The following is a 21225-nucleotide window of genomic DNA, read 5'->3' on the forward strand; positions in this document are numbered from 1 at the left end:
GGTCTTGGGCTCAAGATGCGACTGGTGTTGCGACATTATGTGATCTCTTATTACAGACGTCTGATCCCTAACCAATGCCTTTGTCGAAACACTATCCGCAATGCTTCTTCTTCGCATGTACAGTGAGTAGACCGGGTTTGCAATGACCAGGATGGCTATAGCCCATATTCTCTCTTCTCACGCCATTACCATCAGTATTTCGTTTTGTAGTGTCTTTCAGCTGCAGGAAATGGGCTCGGCGGTTAAATTGTACGAGGAATGTGACTTCAGCCACGAACACTGGGCTATCGTCCAACGGAAATTGTAGCCGCTCGATGTCTGTGGTATATTTCTGTGGCTGCAGGCGATAATCGTATGTTACCAGTTGACCGCCTGTATCGTCTCAAGCATATACTCCATAATTCCCGTCTCAAAAGGGTGTCTCGCCATCTCAGACTTCACATGGCCGGATGTTAGTTCATTCTTGGGCTCATCGAGAATAAACGCCATTGCATATCCTTGCATCGTTGTCAAAGCCTAGATCGAAGAACTATTGATGTATAAAGGCAAGACATGCAGATAACTATCTACATTCACATTCGTGGCAAAAAATGTGGCTAGCTGAGAAGCGAAAAACAAGCTTAAGCTATTCGTTCTATATGTGACATCTCTGGATCATGCCCAACCTGCCCCCTTCACCATCTGCTATACAACCTTCCCAACGAGTTAGACTATCATTTGATAGGCGAGCTCCTTACTACTGGCTATACAAGCAATGATTAATGGCCTTCTGGCACAGAGCAGTAATGTTGGCAGGGTGGAGTTGGGGGTTTAGAGTCTTAGAGCAGCCTCACGCCACACCACGCAATCAGACCGTGAGCTTCTATACAGTACTCACGACGCACGACTCACCATCGTGAGTTAACACAAGTATATAGAACACATTCATTAGCACTTTCATAGATTCCGGCAAAAGCCAATGATCGATCAACAAGGTTGATCTGAATATCTTTCCTTTATGAAATGATCAAATTCTGCGGAAAATGCCCATCCGAAACTTCGTTACGGTGGCTAGCGGGGGACAAAATACACGAGACTGAATTAGCTGTGCCCTCACCTCCCTGAGTCTCGTGTTTTATGTCCCCTGCTGGGCTGGCAATGGAGGGCGTACGTTTCGGAACGTCACTTGGCGTTATTGTCGACTGCCGTCTAGACTCAAACTAGGGTAGTCCTTGAGGGCCTGGTTTCACGGGACCGAAGGTGATGTGTCTCATAATCCCTGCTAAATCACCACATTCGTCAGGTTGTAGTTCTTCCAATGTTCCAGCCACCAAAATCCTGCGTGGGAATATCATCTAACCAAGTACAGTTGCGCCTCTTTATGCAGCACACGGGCACAGCTCGCCACGGCCCGCCACGGCCCGCCACGCCCCCTAAAGTAGGAAGCCACTAGCGGAAATAGAGCGATCGTGAACAACGCGGTCTCAGAAGGTCTGTAAGCATGAGCTATGTCTAGGCGTCAGTGGCGATAGTGAGGCTGCCTGATACTCCAGGAATAGTTAAAGACATGAGCCATTACCCCATGATCTCGCCACCGCATGCCATTCACCGCAAAAACTCAACAGATCTTAAGAACTTCGATTGGTCACTTGTCATGTCACAATGGGTCACGAAGGGGTTGACACAAGCTTAAACTGCATGTAAGTCAAGTGGGAAATGCGAGACGGCGGATGACCAACCGTTGAAATGTCAAAGCGCAGGAACACAAAGCCAATCACGATATCATCTAGACTGAAACAGTTTCAGATTTTGCGAGTAATTGGCCAAATCTGGGTTAATTCATATCAGCTTGACTCTTCTAAGCCATGAGAGATGCGGCTATCCTGAAGGCCGTTGATGTCGGTGGGAATTACTCGTCAAAGCCCACTGTCAACCGTTCGCCATTCCTGAGTGAACACTAATCTGCCGGTCAGATCTCAGCTGAGAAGAATCAGGGCGCCAAGGACATGGCAGAAGACGAGACGAAATGGAGATTTGACCTCAGTTGGACCCAGTACAACGCAAGGGTCTAGGGCAAACAGAAAGGCTCACATGAAATGGAACGAAAGGCTAAATCCAGCAAGTTATGAGAGTTCATACGTATGACACGCGATCTCTTCAGAAGACGTTGCAAAACGGAATAGTGGACGGTTACTCTCTGATCACACAGATGAGCTCCAGACTCAAACTCCAGACCAATTTTCTTCAGAGCCACGCTACTTTGCATATGACTGGCCGATACTGATCGTGGCTGGCTGTACTGCCCGCGGGAATACCTTTCCGGTGCAGGTCTATGCAGTGGCTTGGGTCTGGATTAGCCAAGGAGGGCCATGAACTGCTCGGTCAAGGGCTTGAAGAAGCGGTGAGGGGTGAACTTCTGAGCGACCCAACGGAAATAACACAGCTGTAACACAACTCAGGGAAGGCTATGAACATGACCTAATGCTATCGGATACTAATGTCTTGCTTAAGGCAATATCGAAAAACCGGCGTTGCTTCTGTCTTAGGCCCGAGAGAACTCCTGAGAGAAGTGGAAAGAATGTGATAAAGATGCGGTAACTTGTTTATTTGCCCGCCGGCAAAGAATATCCCAGGAAGGTAAATTTGGGCTTAACTCTACTTTCCAAGGTGATTAGAAGATGCCGTACACAATACCATTAGGGGAACGAGACAGTGACGACCACGCATAGGCACAACATAAAGAAACGATTAAGTGACAGAGAATAGGATGATTTTCAATTCACTGTTGTCAAGCGACTGTGCTAGGGGCGAGTCGGAGTGGGAAATCTGGGCAATCGGCTTGCGGTACGTATACAAGAGTGTCTGTGGCAGACCAACTCCGGTACCTAAACCAACACCACAATTTCTGAGGACCTATATCATAATGGCTTGATCTGTGGCTGCCTGAACATGCGATTCTGGCCGTGTGAACGAGACATGCTCATGCTTTAGCCAGCCAAACCTTCATTCTACAAGGCCTAGATCGTCAGAGGCAACGTTATGTCTCGTTTCCGTTCTGAGACATGCTTGGCCAATATGTTGATTGGCTATGACCTTCTTGTGAACAGCGATATGTTCCGATGAGCAGCATATCCGCTGCGAAGAGCTAAGAGGGGCATCTGCTCGGTACGAACGAGATGTATGAGTGATTCCGGATACCTTGGAGATACGCGGTTATGATGAGGAATGCTAACATAAGCCTTGAAACCACTCTGTCTGATGGAATAAGTATAAAGCTGGAGGTTTCCCTCGTCTTGAAATCTGAATCTCTCACAACTACAACAACCATCACTGACACTTCTCTCTTCTTTGAGATCAAAAACTCACAGCCCTCTCAACACGCTACTCCAACTCCCAATCTTCCTTCAGATCAACCTCTGATCCCAGCAACCATGCCGGTTCTTCAAGTATGAATACTATCTCTCCAAACTCACCGAATTCAAGGCTGACACTACTTCCCAGCTTCCCAAGGATGTCGTTGCCGTTCAGAGCGGAGACAAGGCCTACCTGTTCTACTTGAACTCCGAGAGGAAGCTCACCTATCTCGTTTCTCCCAACGCTGATGGAGACGGAGACTACATCCAGAGGAGAATCGACGATGAAAATGGCGACGACATTGTGGTCAATGACAAGTCCACGCAGATCGCTGCCATTGGATGGGATGAGCCCAACGGCGTCTTCCAGGTAGGCCTGAAATCCCGTAATGAATTATAGATTACACTATGGCTAACAAGTCGTGCAGATCCGCGTCTACTACGTGGCCCCCAAGGGCAACCTCAGCGAGGTCTGCTGGACCAGCACTGACCCAAGGAGGTGGTATCAGGGCTCTCTCGGCCTGAAGAACAAAGCCCCGCACTACATTGCCGATGGCTCGCCCATCTCAGCCACGGCTTACAAGCGCAACATCAACGGACAGAGCAGGTGGAGCCTCCGCGTCTTTGCATCTGGCAAAGACCACTTCAACGACCGAGACAACCCCGTCATCAGCGTCTACATGTTTGATTACAACGAGACCGGCCAGAACAAGGGTTCTTGGGGCTCTGAGCAGATCAGCAACGCAGTTAACAAGTGGTAAGGGGAAGTAAGGGAAGAAGAGGTGCGAGACCTAGTTGGGGTTGGAAACATACTTGTTTCGTCCAGTCGCTACCGAAGTTATTAAATTCAACTATACGCTCCTTATTTTTGACTCGCCATGTCTTGATTCTATACACCGTGATTAGGCGGTAAACAAAGCCATCAGGTCAATAGAAATTACTTTTTTTTTTTTTTTTCTTTTTGAATTTCGCGGCTATGAAGCTAGTTATTTTATCTATTACTGGGGAAGATGCCAACGGCAGCCCGTTGTCAAAGGCCAGTGAATCTGATTTTAATGCCCGACGTTCACATCTAGCTTGCAACGGCCTGCAACAGCAGTTTGCAAGGGCTTGCAACAGCAGCTTGCGGCAGCAACAGTAGTTTGCAACAGCCTACAATAGTAGCTTGTGAGGGCTTGTAAAGGCAGCTTGCGGCGGCTTTTGATGGCGGGGTTTGATTGGCCGCGGCCAAAAGAGGAAGGCGGTGAGGTGGCAAAAAAGAGCCACTTAAGGCACGACCTAGGTAGGTAAGGTGTGTGCGTTTTTAGTACCCAAGTTGAGTTCCTCATCTGTTAAGGCTCGCTTATAGATGGTTGGTTGGTCGGTATCGCGACATGCAGGCAGGGGAAAGAGCTGAACAGTATGTCTGCCTGCCAAGACAAATCAGGCTGTGGAAGAAGGCGATGCCAGCCCGTCCACGTGAGGGATTTGGTCAACTCGCTGGTTGCCGCCAGCCTCGTTTTTGCAACCCAAATACAACAGCATTGGCACCCAGCCATCCATCGCTGATGCTTCACCTGAATAGACCTGCCATTGTTGAAGAGTCTCAAACCGCTCCGTGTTGATCATGGCCGCCCCACCAGCGAGTCGAAACGATTTCGAGATTGCCATCATCTGCGCTTTGCCGCTCGAGTACGATGCTGTGTGCCACCTTGTCGACGAGTTCTGGGACGGGAATTACGGGAGGGCAGCCGGCGACCCCAACGAGTACACGACCGGACGGATTGGGCCATTCAATATTGTTATCGTCTTGTTGTCCGGCATGGGCAAAGTCAAGGCTGCGAGCGCAACCGCCAGCCTTCGGTCTAGCTATCCGAAACTGGAGCTCGTCCTGGTGACGGGGATCTGCGGCGGCGTCCCAAAGACAGGATCGGGTAAGGAGCTCGTCCTTGGGGATGTTGTTATCAGCAACACTGTCGTCCAATACGACCTGGGGAGACGATACCCAAACGAGTTCGAACCCAAAGACACTCTCAGTGATAGCCTTGGAAGGCCGGTGATACATGTCCAGAACCTCGTTGCAAGGCTGGCGACAAGTCAAGGCCTTCGATGGCTCGAACAACAAGCACGATCTCACTTGGAGAAGCTCTGGAGTCAACAACGAACCGAGGATGAAGCAGCAGACTACTCGTATCCTGGAGCCGAAAATGATCATCTCTATCCAAGCTCCTACCTCCACAAACATCACTCCACAGAGCTCTGTAGGGTGTGCGACGATAGCCCACATGCTGTCTGTAGTGCTAGCCGCAAACTCTCGTGCCGTGAGCTCGGATGTGATGTGCGACAGCGTGTCCCCAGACAACGACTCCAAGACAGCGAGAGGCTTCGAGTGCCTCGAGTCTTCGTTGGTCGCTTTGGATCAGGAGACACGGTGCTAAAATCCGGAAAAGATCGCGATAGAATCGCGAAAGCGCACGATCTGATTGCTTTCGAGATGGAGGGGGCAGGCGCCTGGGATGAGATCCCTTGCATCATTGTCAAAGGCATCTGTGACTACGCCGATAGCCATAAGAATAAAAACTGGCAGAACTTTGCAGCTGTCACGGCCGCGTCAGTCGCAAAGGCGCTCGTGGAGAAGTACCCGCGAACCGACAAGCCTTCCAATTCGAGGCAACCAAATGGCCTGGGTAATGATCTATACAACAATGAGCCAGCTTCCTGCAGTCGCACTTCAGTTAGAAACACAAAATCAGTCTCAAATGCCAACCTGGTGGCCTCTTCTTCGGATGCATGTCGCATTCTCGCTTACGATCGCAACGAGAACTTTATTCCCCGTCCCGATATCAACTCCAAGCTCGACCGACTATTACCATTCAACTCAGACGAGTCCCACAGTGCAGCACTCTGGGGTCTCGGCGGATCAGGGTAAGGGGAGATATCACCAAGTATTCAACTGGAGGTATCACTAAAGCTATGCATAGAAAAACCCAGATCGCCCTGCAATACGCTTATAACCGCTGTCGCGACCCCGATTGCTCAGTCTTCTGGGTACACGCCGATACCGAGGCGACGTTCACGCAAGACTACAAAACAATTGCTGGTGTTTTGGGTCTAGGGAGCCGCCTAGAAGGAAGTGAACTCCTGGGGGCAGTGCGACGCGGTATAGAATCACAGAAACGATGGGTCCTTATCGTGGACAACGCCGATGATCTTGGCCTTTTTGGCGTAGGCCAGACATCTGGCAAACAACAGGGGGCTCTGTTGGACTCGATTCCGAAAGGGCTCAACGGCACCGTGCTGTGGACAAGTCGCGATCAGCGAGTTGATGGGAGTCTTGTCGGTCCGCAGCGAGGGATTCAAGTCACCAAGATGACGGTCAAGGAGTCAAGGAAGCTGCTTGAGAAATGGAGGCGTCAAGTGACACCAAGTGAAGAGGTTCGCGGAGTAGAACTCTTACTCGAAGAGCTTCAATGGCTGCCATTGGCCATTTCGCAAGCGGGGGCGTATTTGTACAGAACCGATACATCTGTATCCGAGTACTTGTCCCAATTGAAGCGAGAAACTGGACGATGGCGGGTTCTTGGAGAGGACGAGTTTGACAGACACAGAAGGGGCGATGCCCAAAACAGCGTGCTGAGGACATGGGCCATATCGATTCGCCGCCTCAAACAAGAGAGCCAGACTGCGTATAGGATTCTTCACGTCCTCGCGTTTGTCGACAACCAGAACATTCCGATGAAGCTGCTGGCAGCGGCCGCCAAATATAGGCAGAAAGCCCAAACAGCGAAACCGAGGCAAAGAGAGCGGACGCGGAAGAAGGTAGTACGCCGGCTCAAGGACTTTTCATTCAGATCCACTTCGCCTAACCCAGAGGAACAAGTGAAGAAGGAGGATCCGGATGATCCTGATGGGTTGGGACGGGCGGTGCGCCGACTCAAAGACTTCTCGTTCATGACAGAGCACCGGGGTGAAGGCAACAGGCGGACGTTTGAGATGCACAAGCTTGTACAGGACGCAGCCCGATACGGCCTCAAGGCGCAACAGTCCCCGGGTCAAGATGAAGGATACTTTGCCAGAGTTGCGCTGCGCGTTGTGGATAGTGTCTATCCTCAAGACACATTGCACAATAACAAGACGCAGGGTGATTGCGAAAGATACCTGGCACATGCACTGCGAGTATGTGACTGGGCTGAGATTCATGGAATGGAAAAGGGGCCGTATTATCTTCAGGTTCGAATTTGCAACTTTCTCTACTCGCGGGGGCGATATGAGGAGTATTTCCTTGCAAGCGAGACCCGGCTACGTCTAGTGCAAAAAGCCTTTGGTGAGAGGCATTGGAAATCGATTTGGGCGCTGCAAGGACTTGGGTGGGCATTTAATTACCTGCGCCAATTCCAAGAGGCTGAAGGGTGCGCCAACAAGGCAGTGGCGTTGGCGCAAGAGATATTTGGCGACAAGGATGAACTCACGCTCCAATGTAAACGTCTCCTCGCGGCAGTTGACTCATATCGGGGCCGGTTCGAGCAGGCGAAGCAGTTGTTCATCGAAGCATTGGACCACGCACGACAATTCTTAGACGAGGATCATCACATAATCCTCGGCTGCACGTACGACTTGGCCCGCACTCACATAGACCTGAAGGAGTATGACGAGGCTGGTAAGCTCCTTCCTCGGCTACTGAAGCTGCGTCAGGACCAATACGGCCAGAGTCACCCTGACACGTTGCTTGTCCTGCATCTTCTCGGCAATCTACATTACAAGCAAAGGCGGTATGACGACGCAGTCAAATCGTTCTCTTTCCTGCTGGACCTTGAGCGTCAGTCACTTGGCAATGAGCATCCAAATACCCTAACCGCGATTCATAACCTGGCCGAATCACAGAGACTCCGGGGGCAGAAGGAGGAGGCTGTCGAGCTGATGCAAGAATGCTCACGCTTGCATCATAAAGTTTTGGGAGCAGACCATCCACACACGACATATGTCGATATAATACTTGAGGAATGGGAACATGAGGATATGGGGCTAAACTCGTAAAAGAGTATAATAATGTGGGAAGGAGACTTCACTAGGGACCGTGAACGATGGGTATCCGAGTATAGACAGCGAATTCGATTTCATTCATCATTTACTACTTGTAATATCTCTAGATACAAATCTCTCGTGTATAGAACAAATGCCTCCCAACCACCTATATTGATTTCTGATCTTCTAGATGAGGGCTAAACATGCTGTAGATGCATCCATGTCTTCTTGAAGTTGTGTCGACTGAGCTGCCAAAATAGAGTCCCGCGCTTGATCGTTTTCCTGTATGATCAACGGCTCTGGAGTTGAAATGAGCTCCAAACTCGATTGACTTGGAACGTCTAGAGGCTCTGGCTGCTGCTGAATCGTAACCTCTACTGCAATGTCGCCCTGGCTATCGGGTATGGTGCCGATGGGCTCGTTCACAGCGTTCGGCTGCCCGCTTCCGGTCACGAACGAAGCGTTGTCAACAAAGGTGGTTGTGCTGTCTGAGTTGTACGTTTCAATCAGGGGGGCATCACTCGTTATGATCTCGGGCTGGTTGTTGTGCGGCAACTGATTCTGCTCCGGAGGTATATATGTCGGTGAGTAGACAGGCGACTGGTATGTCACGGTAGCTTGAGCTTGTGTCGTAGGGGTTGGGTCGTAGAAGAATGGTTGCTGGAAAGTATACATAGGTGCTTGGGTCGTAGGGACTTGGTTGGCGACTGCCGGTTGCTGGCTTGGTTGAGGAGGCATGTATGATTCTTGGGGGGCGGGTGGAGGAAGATCGCTATTTTGGTCCGGGGGCATGACGAGATCGAATGAGGTAGGTTGATGGGTAGGGACTGGCTGGTGGATTTGCTGTTGAGGCACTTGCTGTATAGGGTGTTGCTGGGCCTCCTGGGTGTAGTATTGAGGCTGCTCCTGAGGGAGAATTGGTTGTTGAGGTACTGGCTGTTGAGTGGGCCGCTGTTGAACCTCTTGAGGATAATATTGCGGTTGCTCTTGAGGCATAACCGGTTGCTGCTGACCAGGCTGCTGTTGGGCCTCCTGGGTATAGTACTGCGGCTGTTCCTGAGGGACAACCGGCTGCTGAGGCATTGGCTGTTGTTCCTGCACGGGCTGCTGATCATACGCCGGGTTCTGACCATACTGATACTGAGGCTCCTGCTGCTGCTGCTCATAGCCCTGCTGAGGCTCATTTCCAGGATATGAGAACTGCTCGCTGTTGTCGTACAGCGCGGGTTGCTCAAACACGGGCTCCTGTTGCGCAGAGTACTGGTAAGTCGCCTGCTGCTCATAGGCAGGCTGCTGATACCCAGCCTGTGCCTGATTCACATCCGTAAACGACTGCTGCTCCGAAAACGCAGCCTGCTGAAAGCCAGAGTTCTCCTGATACTGTCCCTGATCCTCATACCCTCCATCGTCGGAGCTGTTTCCACCGCCGCCTTCGCCGTCAGAGTCCATGGATAAACCGCTGGCTTGTGTCATGATTCGCCCCATCTTCTTCCAGTTCTTCTTCTTGCCGAGTTTGCCCATCTGTCGACTCGCCACTTCGACGCCGTGGCCTGTGAGTCTGGCCGCGTTGATGGTAGCAGACAGGATGGCGTCTCCGGCGTTTTGGTTGCTGTTGGGCTGTCCAGATCTTGATCTTGTGACGACCTTATTGCTCTGCCCTGGTCGTTTTCTCGGTTGTTGTCCTGGACGATCCCAAGTCGAGAGTCCGAGGCTCTCATTGATGTAGAACGGTACCTGGTCTGGAGTCCTCAACTCCTTCCACCCATCAGGCAGAGAGTTCGCCGGCTTCGTCCACGAGCTGCTCCCCATCTTGCGATTAAAGTAAAAGGTCCTCCCATCAGGCGTTCTTCTCTCCTCCCAACCCGCCGGCAGCCCCGAATATCCTGACAACGCAGCCGCCGTAGGCTTGATGTGCGTCTTCAAACCCGTCGAATTATGCGTATACCAGAGTCGCCCTGAAACATTCTTGCGGATGGTCCACAGGTGGGAGGTGGGGTCTGGGACGGAGAGTTGTACGCGGGGATCGGAGTCGGTTACGTAGTAAGTCTTGTCGTGGCCGTGGGACATGTTAACAGCGTTTGCAGTGAAGCACCAGACGCAAAAGACTGTAGTGATGTGCGCGGTGCTGCAGATAAGACAGGTGTAGATGGAGACGTTTGGCGGGATAGCTTGGAGTAGTTAGCATCTGTTCCTCGCGCTGTCCTAAACTTGGCTCACCTTTGCGACAATGGTTACATATCGAAGAGTTCGACGAATTTTGTCCCGTTGAAACCCGTCCACTCGGCGCTGGCTGCGTCACGGGAGGAACAGCAGCATGTTCCCACAGTGGACTTGTCAGTGTGCTCGGCGTTGTGATGGTCGTCCCAGGCGTCGCAATACCACCACCGCTGCTGCTGCTGATACTCGAGGGTCTTCCATGTTCGGCCGTAAACGAGTGTATGCTATTATGATCGCTTATCGATTGGGGACGTTGCAGAGCTGGGCTCGCTGGTGGTGGTTGTGGGGGGTGCTCGGGTGTCGGTTGGGGCGGGGGATTCTGAGGTGCTGAAGGGCTGGAGATTGAGGGTTGATGGTGGTGGTGAGGTTGTTGCTGTTGTTGCTGTTGCTGCTGCGACAGCTGTTGGTGGTAGTCATGTTGCTGTTGGGGCTGAGGGACTTGTTGATGTGGTTGTTGCTGCTGGTAATTCTGCTGTTGAGGCTGCTGCTGCGCTTGCTGGTGTGGTGGGATTTGGTGATGGGGTTGCTGCTGTTGCTGATGCTCCTGTTGCTTCGGGTATGCTTGCTGCTGCTGTGGTTGTTGTTGCGACTGTGGGTGCTGCTGGTTCGGGTATGTCTGCTGTTGATGCGGACTTTGGTGTTGAGGCTGCTGATAAGGCGGCTGTTGTTGCTGCGCCTGTGGTGGATGTTGCTGGCTTGGCAGCTGCTGTTGTTGATTTGGTTGGTGATGCTGCTGGCTTGGCTGCTGATACTGGCTTGGCTGTTGGTATTGCTGGCTTGGCGATTGATGCTGCTGTTGAGGCTGCTGGTACTGATGCGGTTGCTGTTGCGGAGGATAATGAACACCACCCGCCGGGGCTGGCTGAGCTACGGGCTGGCCCTGCTGAGGATACTGTTGCGGATGCCCATATTGACCTGGCTGAGCTTGAGGATATTGATTCGGTTGCTGATGAGGGTACTGCTGTTGACCTTGCGGCTGCGGATGAATTGGCGGGGCACTCCAAGTAGAAGCAGGCCTTAAAGCCAAAGAAACAGGACGCGGAGAAGCAGAATGGGTCGAAGATGCTCCGACTGCCTTTCGAGCAACACGCTGAGATGGTGCCGTGCTGGCGGCACGGGTAGGCTGTGGAGAAGCCATTTACTTACACGCGCGCGGGGAGAAAAGAGACGAGCAAAAAGGGTCGCAAATCCAAGGACCCGGACATCTTGGCATCCCATTCCTAGCTATTTATTACCCAGCCTGCTCCGGCACTAAAGAGAAGGGGGTAAAGAATGCCCACGGGGAGCAAGACAGCTCGTCTTCAACCCCTCAGTCCAGATAGGAACAGGGGTCCCTCAGCCGCAGACCGGTCGCGACCAACGAGAAGACCGCATCGCCATTTCGTGGCGCGCGCTATCGATGCCGGGCTCCTCTTTCAGGAAGCCGAGGCAGATTTCGATGCTAGCTTCCGTTGGGGCCGGAAGGCTTGTTGTGCGATCTATGCTTGAGGTATGGATGGAGGGCGTTTTGTTGGAGGAGGTATGGATAGCAGTTTGAGAGTGTACATAAGCTAGGAGATAGTTCAAGTGTCAGAATGGTGAGATCTCTATTGGCTAGTCTAGCAAAGTACGGAATACTATGGCGCCCATGCTTAACCTAGTGGCTTGTCGATCCGCTGTATCACCTCTCTTCAATATCTTGCTCCAGCCTGCATGAGAATCACACTACAATCCCATTCTCGTTACACAAATCCGCATAAACAATTGTCCAATTAATCACAGCCTCGTTTTATCACGCGTATCATATCTGATTTCTCAGAGCCTGCCTGATGTGCTTCGCCTCAGACCGCGCACCACCCTGGTTGGACAGATCAGGCTGGGCGCCTATTGAAACATGGTCCTCCTCCTTTTTCGCAACTTGAACCTCTAAATATTCATTTTTCTTCGTGATGCCCCAAAAATGCCTACAGAATCGTCAAGCTGTGTGCCATTGAAGGCTCGGGTTTGGGACAAGAGTAAGTTGATGATGGATATCGCTGGGTTGATGGGAGAATGCTGATCTTGCCTCAGGCAAAAACGACTGGCGGGAAGAGACAATCACGACACCTCAACTTCATGGAGCAGCCGAACTTCCTATCCTCCAATCCGACTCACACGTGGTAGTAATGTCAGTAATTCATTTTCGGATCTCATCCGACTACCGCTAATGCCTTCTCAGCTTCGCCGACGCAGACAAGGTCCGCGAGTGCAAATCATGTCGCCGATGTTTCACCACCCAATTCCAGATGCCACAGCTGTGGTGGTCAAACTACGCCAAAAAGTCCAACGGTCACTTTGGATGCGAGACGTTTAGAGATGAATACGGCATTGTTACATCACTCAGTGAGCAACCCAAACAGCCTTTACAATCCACGCTGACACCAGCAGATGCATGGTCACGGTACCTCGTCAAGCAGCTGCATCCTGGAAACAAGCATTCCTGGTACAAGTTTAACACACTTACCAGATGGCTCGCTTCGTCTCACCAGACCATTCTGCTCGTTTTTGAATCTGAAAAGCAGTCCAAGCTCAGCGAGCTCATCCCCAAAGGGATGCTCGACGGCTCCCACACCGAACCTCACCACGACCCTTTCTGGGTCCACGTTCGACTTCTCGAGCAACTCTCAGATCTACAGGACAATGCTGTCTGGACGGTCAGGACCGAGATTCGTAACGTCGAAAAGAAGGAGCAGCGCAGCAAGCCGGACCCCAACTACCGGAGCTTACACGACCTCGCAAGACACGCCATTCACGTCTCCGAAACCCTGGATGTCTGCCTCAAGACAGTCAAATCCATTGTCGAACAACACAAGACTTTGGAGGAAGAACGATGGTTTGGCGAGCGGCCAAAGAAGGGGAGCTTCCGACAAGTTCGCGAGCGCCTGTTCTGGTACGAGCACACCCTCGAAAGCCTCAAATCCCGAGCCCTCTCCAACAAGGAACGTCTCATCAACGAGATCCAACTCTCCTTCAACCTAGTCGCGCAATACGACTCAGCCATCTCTGTCCAGATCGGCCAAGCTACCCAGTCTGACAGCGCAGCCATGAAGACTATCGCATTCGCCACTCTAACTTTCCTCCCTGCGACGTTCATCTCTGCCGTGTTCAGCATGTCCTTTTTCAACATCGACGACAATACAGGAGAATGGACCGTTTCGAACAAATTCTGGATATACTGGGTCATTGCGATACCCGTGACCATACTCACCGCCGTGGGGTGGTATTCTCGACGGATCATCGCTCCGCCACTGCGGATCGGAGAAGAGGAGCGGCGGGCAAATAGGCTGAAAGAGTTGAAAAAGCGACTGGAGAAGTCTCGTAAGGATGATGATGCTTTGGAGATGGTGTAGAGGAGTGCGATGGAGGATGTCGCAGGGCTCGCCCGAGTTTGAGTAAAATGGAAAGCTGTTGGATGACCACGCAGATAATGACTTGTATACATTGAAGACTGTCATATTGTTTGTTGAAATAGATGTACCAAGACATATAAATCTCTTGATCGCTCTAGATACGTGACAGTAAGGACATGATGACTGGCAGCTGACCAAGCCATGCCAGCATCCCGTGGTCAATGAACATGCTGTGAGGCTTTTGCATTGAGTCATCGAAGCTTTGCAAACGAAACTTCTACGGCCCTCATTTATCCAAATGGTTAGACAGGGAACGGGGTTGCGTTTGGTACACAAGGCGCAGGCGACGGTACAACAACGGGCACGAGGGCGATGGCATCAGACTTGCTCAGTGACTATTTAGCTACCAAATGCCCATTAATCATTCCTACTTAGAGCCTCATAGCAATCTGTAGCCTCTCATCCACTCTAGAATAGCAGTCATCCACAAGCCCTACTAGACAGGATGAGCCAGTCGTCCGCTTGCACCGCCAAACCCTTGGGGTGAGCCTCTAACTCGTTGTCCCACTCCTACCCAGGTTAGTAACTACTTGGCCTGGTTTCTCGGTGCAATAGTGTATACTTACAAGAAACGTAATGCTCAATGTCAAATGAATTCGCATCAGTGTCCGTTGATGGGCTGTTTACCGCGCTTGCGCTTCTCGTTCGCCTTTGTGCCCTGATCCGCCGGCGTCTTGACCATTTCCTGTTGAGCTTTTTGCCCGTTTCGTGCCGGGCTTTCACTCTGGTCTCCTCCTCCGAAACCTTGCGATGCTCGTCCATCATTAGGCCTCATCTCTGGCTAGTTCGATCGTCAGCTTCACCGTCCTCTATAGATGATTGAACACAACACTCACCAACTGCTTCATGACCAGCATTCCCCCCATCGCCTGGCCTCTCTCCAGTTCAGTAGGTTTCATGGCCAGTCTCCTTCTAAGCGTCTGAGCCCACTCCAACTCCTTTCTCTCCATCTCGGCCGCAAACTTGGCATCTCTCTCCGCCCTCTTGGCTTCTAGCTCGGCGGTGATCTCTTCGGCGCGCTCGTCAGCGGCAAGTTTCAGGTCGTTCCAGCTGTCGAAGCCGGCGTCGGAGGGGACTCTGTCCCAGTCAGAAGACATGGTGGTGGTTGTGAGGTTTGGTGATGATCAAGGTGGAAGGGGTTGCGGAGAATGGAGAAGAAGGAGAGAAGAAGGCAGAAGGGTGAATGCAGAACTCATAATATAGCTGTGAGTGGGAGATTCACGGTCAACAACAAACGAGCAGAATGGGTATTGTTCTTAACGAACGCCTCCCCTTCGTCAGTGTTTGGTGATCTCACGCTCGTGCCTCCCGATTACTCAAGGGGTGCCTTCCTCAGAAAACAATTGAAGGATCAGGTGGGAAGGCACCTCAGCTCGCACAACACCTTCCTACCTGCCCGTTTATCGGTATCAACGCAAGTCTTCCTCTCCCAATAGCTCCTCTTCTCTGTAAATCCTCCACGCGGTTTCGCCATCAGTTCAGCAAACATCTACCACCCAGCCAACAAAACGCGCCATCGCCTTTGACTTCAACCCTTATGCCTCCCTTTGCCCATATCGCAACACCCATTTTCACCATCTCGACTTCACAGGCGCGAATCCGTCATCCGATTGTCATATACAATGACACTATCCAGTCTCGTCTATCAGCGACGTCGGGCGAAATCGACCCTGAACAGCTGCAGGTCACGTTGCCCTTGGAACAATGTAACTCCTTTGCTTCGTTTCGACTCATTCACATATTCGTACTTCATGAGTAGAGGGGACTGGTAGAGCGCTTGGTTACACACTGATTTCACTCCATGACTGTAGGAGGCCATTAGATGAGGACACTCGCCATGTTGCTTGCATCCACAATATGTACAAAAGCCCATCCAGAGTCCTTAACAACAACTCTTCTACCCGTAAAATGCATATGATACTCAGTTTCAAATAACTGTCTATTGACATGAAGCCGCGTGGCTTGCCTCTCCGCGAGGCTTGCCTCTCCGCGAGGCTATTCTGGCCTGGGTATTTCCTCTCAAATCAAAGCCGCTAGTACATGATAATTACGTCGTCGGTTCTACATGCTCAGTCTCTAGAGCTCTTGAGTATCCTGCACAGAGTCCTCCATCGTCCGTATGGGTATGTTTCCGTCGATCCCCGGCATGAATGCGCGATATGACGCTGCGAGGGACCAATTATTCAGGTCTCGCAGTGTTGCCTGCTCTTGGTCAGTCTTGGTTCTCGTCAAATACGAAAGGGAACATACCTCGGCTTCTGCATTCAGCTTCCTCTTCCCCGTCGCCTCATCAACACACAGGGCGTCATCGACTGTCCCTGCCCAGGACGCTTTGACTCCTGCTGTGCAGGCGGCGAGCCACTGTAGCCCACCATGTTGCATCTCAGGGCGTTGGATCACGTAGTCTCGGAAGTAGGGCCAGATGATGCAGTCGATCATGTCGATGTGTGGAACAAAAACCTGGAGCTCAGTTGGCCGGATCCAGTCGGGCATTGCCTGTGAGTTGTTAGCCAGCCGCCTCCGTTATTTGAACAGCCATCCAACAGCCACGAGAGAAGTCTGCAGTTGAGCAACGGAGCAAGTAATCACACTCACCGAGTATGTTTCTGGTGTCGGATTGATCATCCACCTCATGATGACCCATACAATCCACACGGAAGCCATAGAAGTAAACGAATAGTCTTCATGCTGAGAACTATATATGAACTGCACCGCCCACTTGCTGATCATAGGCGCAGTGTCGTACTCCCTCTTGTCAAACAATGCCGCCACCGTCGGGAAAGGCCCAGTGAGCTCGTCGGGCTTAACCCCCGAGGCGATGAGCTGCCGAGCCTTGTTCATGGTGTCGGCCCACGCCTTGGTCACCGACGCCATGCCGTGCCCGTCGTTGGCCGTCATCATGGCCCAGTTGTGCTTGGCATAGTAGTTCTGGAGTTGGCTCCTTTGAGCCTCGGGAGGGTAGTGGTTTGCCTTGATGCCACTGGAGAAGGGGAGGTTTCCGAAATTAGATGAAAAGTAGCACTGAGTACGGGCTTTGAGGTCGATGGGCACGGCCTCTGTTGGGATGGTGACGCCTTGAACCCATTCCGTCCTGTCAAAGAGCGTCTCGATGAACTTGTTCTGTGCTTCGCCGCTTGAACCGAGGAGCCTATCACAGATTAGGGGGTCTTCCAAGGGCTGAGTTGCTGAACAAGGAACAGAGAAATCGACATGAAAGCATAGGCAGTTACACTGCGAGGAAGCCAGATGACATCAAAGCAATCATGAAGGATGAGTCCATCAACGTAGTCTATTTCGTCTGTACCAAAAATCACCCATGCTCACAAAACAAAACGCAACTGACCTTTCAGAGATGACGACCGACTTGGACCTCGACTCAAGATAGGAAACGATCGACTCAACAGGCTCCCCTATCCTGATCCAGGCCATGACCTCGGCCGCCTCCGCATCAGTCCCGGTTCTCATGGCCGCCAGGATGGTCTCGAGCTGCTGAAGCCTATCCTTCTGCTGGTTAAACGCATGCGTGAGCTTGTTCAGCCTGTCGCCCGACAGCGTGCGCGTGTCGTAGGCGCACGTGTGCCCGTTGAACTGACACCTAGCGCAGGGATGTCTCCCGTCGCACTTTGTCTTTGTCCTCCGACACTGCACGCACGCGTGATTAGTCGTCGACGTCTTGCGGGACGAGGCGACGGCGAGGCGCGAGGCCCTCCGGGCGGCGGCCAGGTCGGGACCCGGTGCGCCTCCCGGCTTCGGGGCGAGGCTGGGCAACTTGGTGGTCTCCATGGCCCCCATGCTGCGGCCTATGACGTTATTCTCGTGGGCCCTGGACTTCTCATGCGTTTTCTTGTTGCCGTTATTCGTCGGCGGGTAGGTTGTTTTCTGCACTGCTGGTTTTGCGGGATGGGTTTGGATGCGGGGTTCATCAGGTGATCACGCGTTATTACTAAGGGAACCGCATTTGGCAAGTCGTTTGATATCATTGAATTGCGTTTACAATTTTGATAAACAAGGTATTAATGGTCTCTGAGGACAGTATAATGCCAAGTGGTTTTGTCAGCTCTAGTACACAAACTATGAACGAGGTCTGGCTTAAATGGCTTAAATAGAGCATTCCCTAAGCACCATCTTGGTTAGTGGATCTTAGGCCATCAGGGTGCAACTTGGGTTAGGGGTCATCCAATTGTCAGATTCAATTCTCATAGATGTTCTCATTGAGAATAGATTCAATATCCATATATAGAAGGTATCTTCATCCGGCCCTTCCCCGGCGTCCTGGTGGCTTCTCTGTGCTACAGGACCTGCATCTACCCCGGTTTCAGCTTGAAATTCAAGCTTCTTCAGTGGCTGCCACAAGACGAGAAGTTTTGCATATTCAAAGCCAGCCAGCCAATCTGAGATAATAGCCCCCCACGGCAAGTCTGTCGAAAGCGAGGAGAGTGTGGTGGCATGCTTGGCTCGAGGCGCCACCGACTGAATTCCGAGCCTAGTTTCTTTGGGCTCGACTATACAAGATCAGGCTCTCTCCCAGTTTCATTTTCTCTTTATTCTCCCTTTGCACACGGTGGGACATTCCTCTCCTCAGTCCCAGAGTCCTTGATGTGACTCCACGATGGCCTTGTCAGTGACAAAGTCATGTGCCCTTCTCGTTCTTCTTTTTCTTTTCCACGGAACGTCGTCTCAGACTACTCGGCCACAGATGTCATTGGTTACGTTGTTGAAAAGGGGCATCCAAGTAAGCCAGGCTACTTCTCTTCTTCCACAGATGTAATCATGTTAAGAGCTCTCAACAGTCATGACTGTCCGCTGCGGAGACAAAGGAGACACCGTGGAAACATACACATCATCACCTGGCGAATCTAAGACTACGGAATTTCTCTCTTGCTATCGGAAAATCCAAGACCCTTACCCTTACCCGATTCCCTGCGGCAGCATGAAGGTTATAGAGTCATGGCCGGATCGCGGATCAACGAGGGGGTGATCGATTGTATGCCCAGGAACATCCCCACCTCGGTGAGCAGACTGTATCGAAACGAGCCAGAGAATCTACCAAAAGGATGTGAGGAAAGTCAGTTCCCTGGATGCTTCCAGTCGCTCAACACAGTCCAGTCACCGAGCCCATTATTACGCCCACCCCGACCGCGAAGACGAGAGATAGTGAGGAAGGGGGCGAGGATGATGGAGGGCCGAACGTCAATCTCATAGTCGGAGCTGTTGTAGGCTCTGTAGGTGGCTGTGGGCTCATCATCGCCGCCCTCTGCCTGGGGATTCGCATCGGTAGGAGAAGGACGGGCCCATCCAGAAATATCAGGGAGAGACTCCGAGCGTTGCCGAGGCCTTTTGTGTCTATTGGATTGAAGCGTCCACTGAGAACAGTATCTAGTCAAGGGGTCACGACTATACAGCCCGAGATCAACAGGGGTCCTGCTAAGCTAGATACCAATTCCAATCAGATCCCGACCGAGAGGGTCGTTGTATCTGGGGCAGAAGGGAAACGCCAACACAAGCTTAGGGTTGAAGCAAGCGGACGTGTTAGAGACCATGAATATGAATACAACAAGTCTTATAGGTCCATATGCGAGTATAACTCGACCTGTCATGCAAGAAGCCTACTGCGACAACGACATTACCCCATTCGAAGCGACCGAGTGATCACCCCCGACGCGCTTATTCAGCTTAGTAGATACACGAACCGTCCTACCGCAAATGACTTGCAGCAAGGAGTTCCTCCCGTTTCAAAACAAGTTTAGAGCCGAAATCCTGGAATCACGTCGTGTGAACAGTTCCGCTATCAATGGCGTCAACATTAGATCTTCGAAACGTTGGGCGTCGGTCCGGGTCATGGGGCCCTTTACAGCCCGACGAAATGTACACGCCCCTTGGCCACGCTGCACAGTAAAAAGATGGACCATCTTGTTTTGCCCCTTTCCCAGGATCTCGGTATCAAGATTTTGTCGTGTTCGGAAGCGGGAGATGGACGAAAAGCAGCTGTCAAAGTGAAAAATGGTGACATCATCGCCAAGGGCTCCGATCTCTTCAGCCGTTGCCGGCTCCGAAAACCGGTATTTTCTTATCGCGAAACACCCCGCCATTTTCTTTCACTCAATTGCCCACAAGGCCAAGGTGGAACCTCGGTCTCTTCGGAACACAGATTTCTTGTCGATGCTGGGGGAATTATGTCCAAGTGACGTCGTTGGGGCAAAAAAATCCCTGGTATTTTGAGCAAGGCGAGGTTTTTTTCTCACATGCATCGATCAGCGTTGTATTGTTCCAGGCTCTTGATCCCAGCATTTCGTCTCTGAGGAGAAGAAACGTGCGTCGTCGGCTCGGCTAACTCTTCTGCATGACGGGTCGAAGGGGAGCCTTTTCTTGTTCCCCAGAAAATGTTTATACTGTGCGAGAGGGGGGATGGATCTCATGCCGAGACTTGCCCGGGCGGGACGCCGGATACGGAAGCCCATATGGCCGGGCCGAGGCCGGAGCGGGGTGAACGGCCTTGGCACCGGGGAGGGGGTTTTCGACGATAGAGTCATCGAAATTGACTGATATCGCGAGCTAGCTATCACGATTGCGAGCTAGGAGAAAGACGGTTCGAGTCAAAAGACACATAGAAATTCCCTGGCCGGAGAAGTCGGTGAGAGAGCGAGGCGCCACCGGCGGTGTCAAGTTTGTTCTGGTCGGCAATCTTGACGGCTTCTGGCTTGACTCTTGGAAGGGGTGAGGTTTGCACACTGTACGATGGATGTGAGCCCCATGACTCGGAGCTTGCTCAGTGGCGGTGGACTCGAGAAAAATCTTTTGACACAATGCGCGCGAATGGAGGGAACGAGTCAATGCTGGACAAGGGAATGAAAAACTTTGACAAGCAAGCTGGGAGAAGCCGGGTCTCTTTCCCCTGGGCTTGCGCCTTGTCTCAGCGCCAAAAAGGCTCTTTCAATAGGTTTCTCAGCCGTATTCAATAGAATGATGGGCTTGGGTTTCAATAGACTCTACGGTTTTCCGATAGACTCTCAACGGCCACCGGTCGAGGCTGTTCGACAGGAGGGGCAGCTGAATCACACACACATGGACCTAGGGCCCGGGACCCCGGGACACCTGCTGCTGAAGAATGGCGGCTCCGGGATTCGTAGGAGACAAGGATCTTTATTCATGAGCCCTGCCTGCAAGGCGGAGGTAGGCAGTTTCAGGGTATCACACGGAGGCACGACCCCGGATTTCTGTGCATCCTCGGCACACGCACGCAGATAGCA

The 21225-nt window shown here is 51.9% G+C and overlaps 7 protein-coding genes across 7 annotated transcripts; 4 read left to right on the forward strand and 3 right to left on the reverse strand.

The window, feature by feature from the left end:
* Positions 1 to 3410: 3410 nt before the first annotated feature.
* Positions 3411 to 4093, forward strand: MRS44_001919 (uncharacterized protein; the record flags this gene model as incomplete). Its single annotated transcript, XM_046274302.1, has 3 exons — positions 3411 to 3425; positions 3481 to 3702; positions 3761 to 4093. The coding sequence occupies 3 exons, from the start codon at positions 3411 to 3413 to the stop codon at positions 4091 to 4093; spliced, it is 570 nt and encodes a 189-aa protein (XP_046124787.1).
* An 845-nt stretch (positions 4094 to 4938) lies between these two features.
* On the forward strand, positions 4939 to 8345 carry MRS44_001920 (uncharacterized protein; the record flags this gene model as incomplete). Its single annotated transcript, XM_046277849.2, has 2 exons — positions 4939 to 6236; positions 6293 to 8345. The coding sequence occupies 2 exons, from the start codon at positions 4939 to 4941 to the stop codon at positions 8343 to 8345; spliced, it is 3351 nt and encodes a 1116-aa protein (XP_046124788.1).
* A 174-nt stretch (positions 8346 to 8519) lies between these two features.
* On the reverse strand, positions 8520 to 10400 carry MRS44_001921 (uncharacterized protein; the record flags this gene model as incomplete). The annotated part of the gene is made up of 1 exon (XM_046272403.2): positions 8520 to 10400. The coding sequence occupies one exon, from the start codon at positions 10398 to 10400 to the stop codon at positions 8520 to 8522; it is 1881 nt and encodes a 626-aa protein (XP_046124789.2).
* A 287-nt stretch (positions 10401 to 10687) lies between these two features.
* Positions 10688 to 11558, forward strand: MRS44_001922 (uncharacterized protein; the record flags this gene model as incomplete). Its single annotated transcript, XM_065623874.1, has 2 exons — positions 10688 to 10742; positions 10810 to 11558. 2 exons carry the CDS (start codon positions 10688 to 10690, stop codon positions 11556 to 11558), a joined length of 804 nt encoding a protein of 267 aa, XP_065480288.1.
* Positions 11559 to 12489: 931 nt separating this feature from the next.
* On the forward strand, positions 12490 to 13918 carry MRS44_001923 (uncharacterized protein; the record flags this gene model as incomplete). The annotated part of the gene is made up of 3 exons (XM_065623875.1): positions 12490 to 12544; positions 12600 to 12696; positions 12748 to 13918. The coding sequence occupies 3 exons, from the start codon at positions 12490 to 12492 to the stop codon at positions 13916 to 13918; spliced, it is 1323 nt and encodes a 440-aa protein (XP_065480289.1).
* Positions 13919 to 14579: 661 nt separating this feature from the next.
* MRS44_001924 (uncharacterized protein) lies at positions 14580 to 15075 on the reverse strand (the record flags this gene model as incomplete). Its single annotated transcript, XM_046271765.1, has 2 exons — positions 14580 to 14759; positions 14815 to 15075. The coding sequence occupies 2 exons, from the start codon at positions 15073 to 15075 to the stop codon at positions 14580 to 14582; spliced, it is 441 nt and encodes a 146-aa protein (XP_046124791.1).
* A 979-nt stretch (positions 15076 to 16054) lies between these two features.
* Positions 16055 to 17761, reverse strand: MRS44_001925 (uncharacterized protein; the record flags this gene model as incomplete). The annotated part of the gene is made up of 5 exons (XM_065623876.1): positions 16055 to 16180; positions 16229 to 16474; positions 16574 to 17126; positions 17322 to 17516; positions 17631 to 17761. 5 exons carry the CDS (start codon positions 17759 to 17761, stop codon positions 16055 to 16057), a joined length of 1251 nt encoding a protein of 416 aa, XP_065480290.1.
* Positions 17762 to 21225: the final 3464 nt, after the last annotated feature.

Source organism: Fusarium solani (genome assembly GCF_023522795.1).
Source record: "Fusarium solani strain SB1 chromosome Unknown bctg00000000, whole genome shotgun sequence".
Classification (NCBI taxonomy): domain Eukaryota; kingdom Fungi; phylum Ascomycota; class Sordariomycetes; order Hypocreales; family Nectriaceae; genus Fusarium; species Fusarium solani.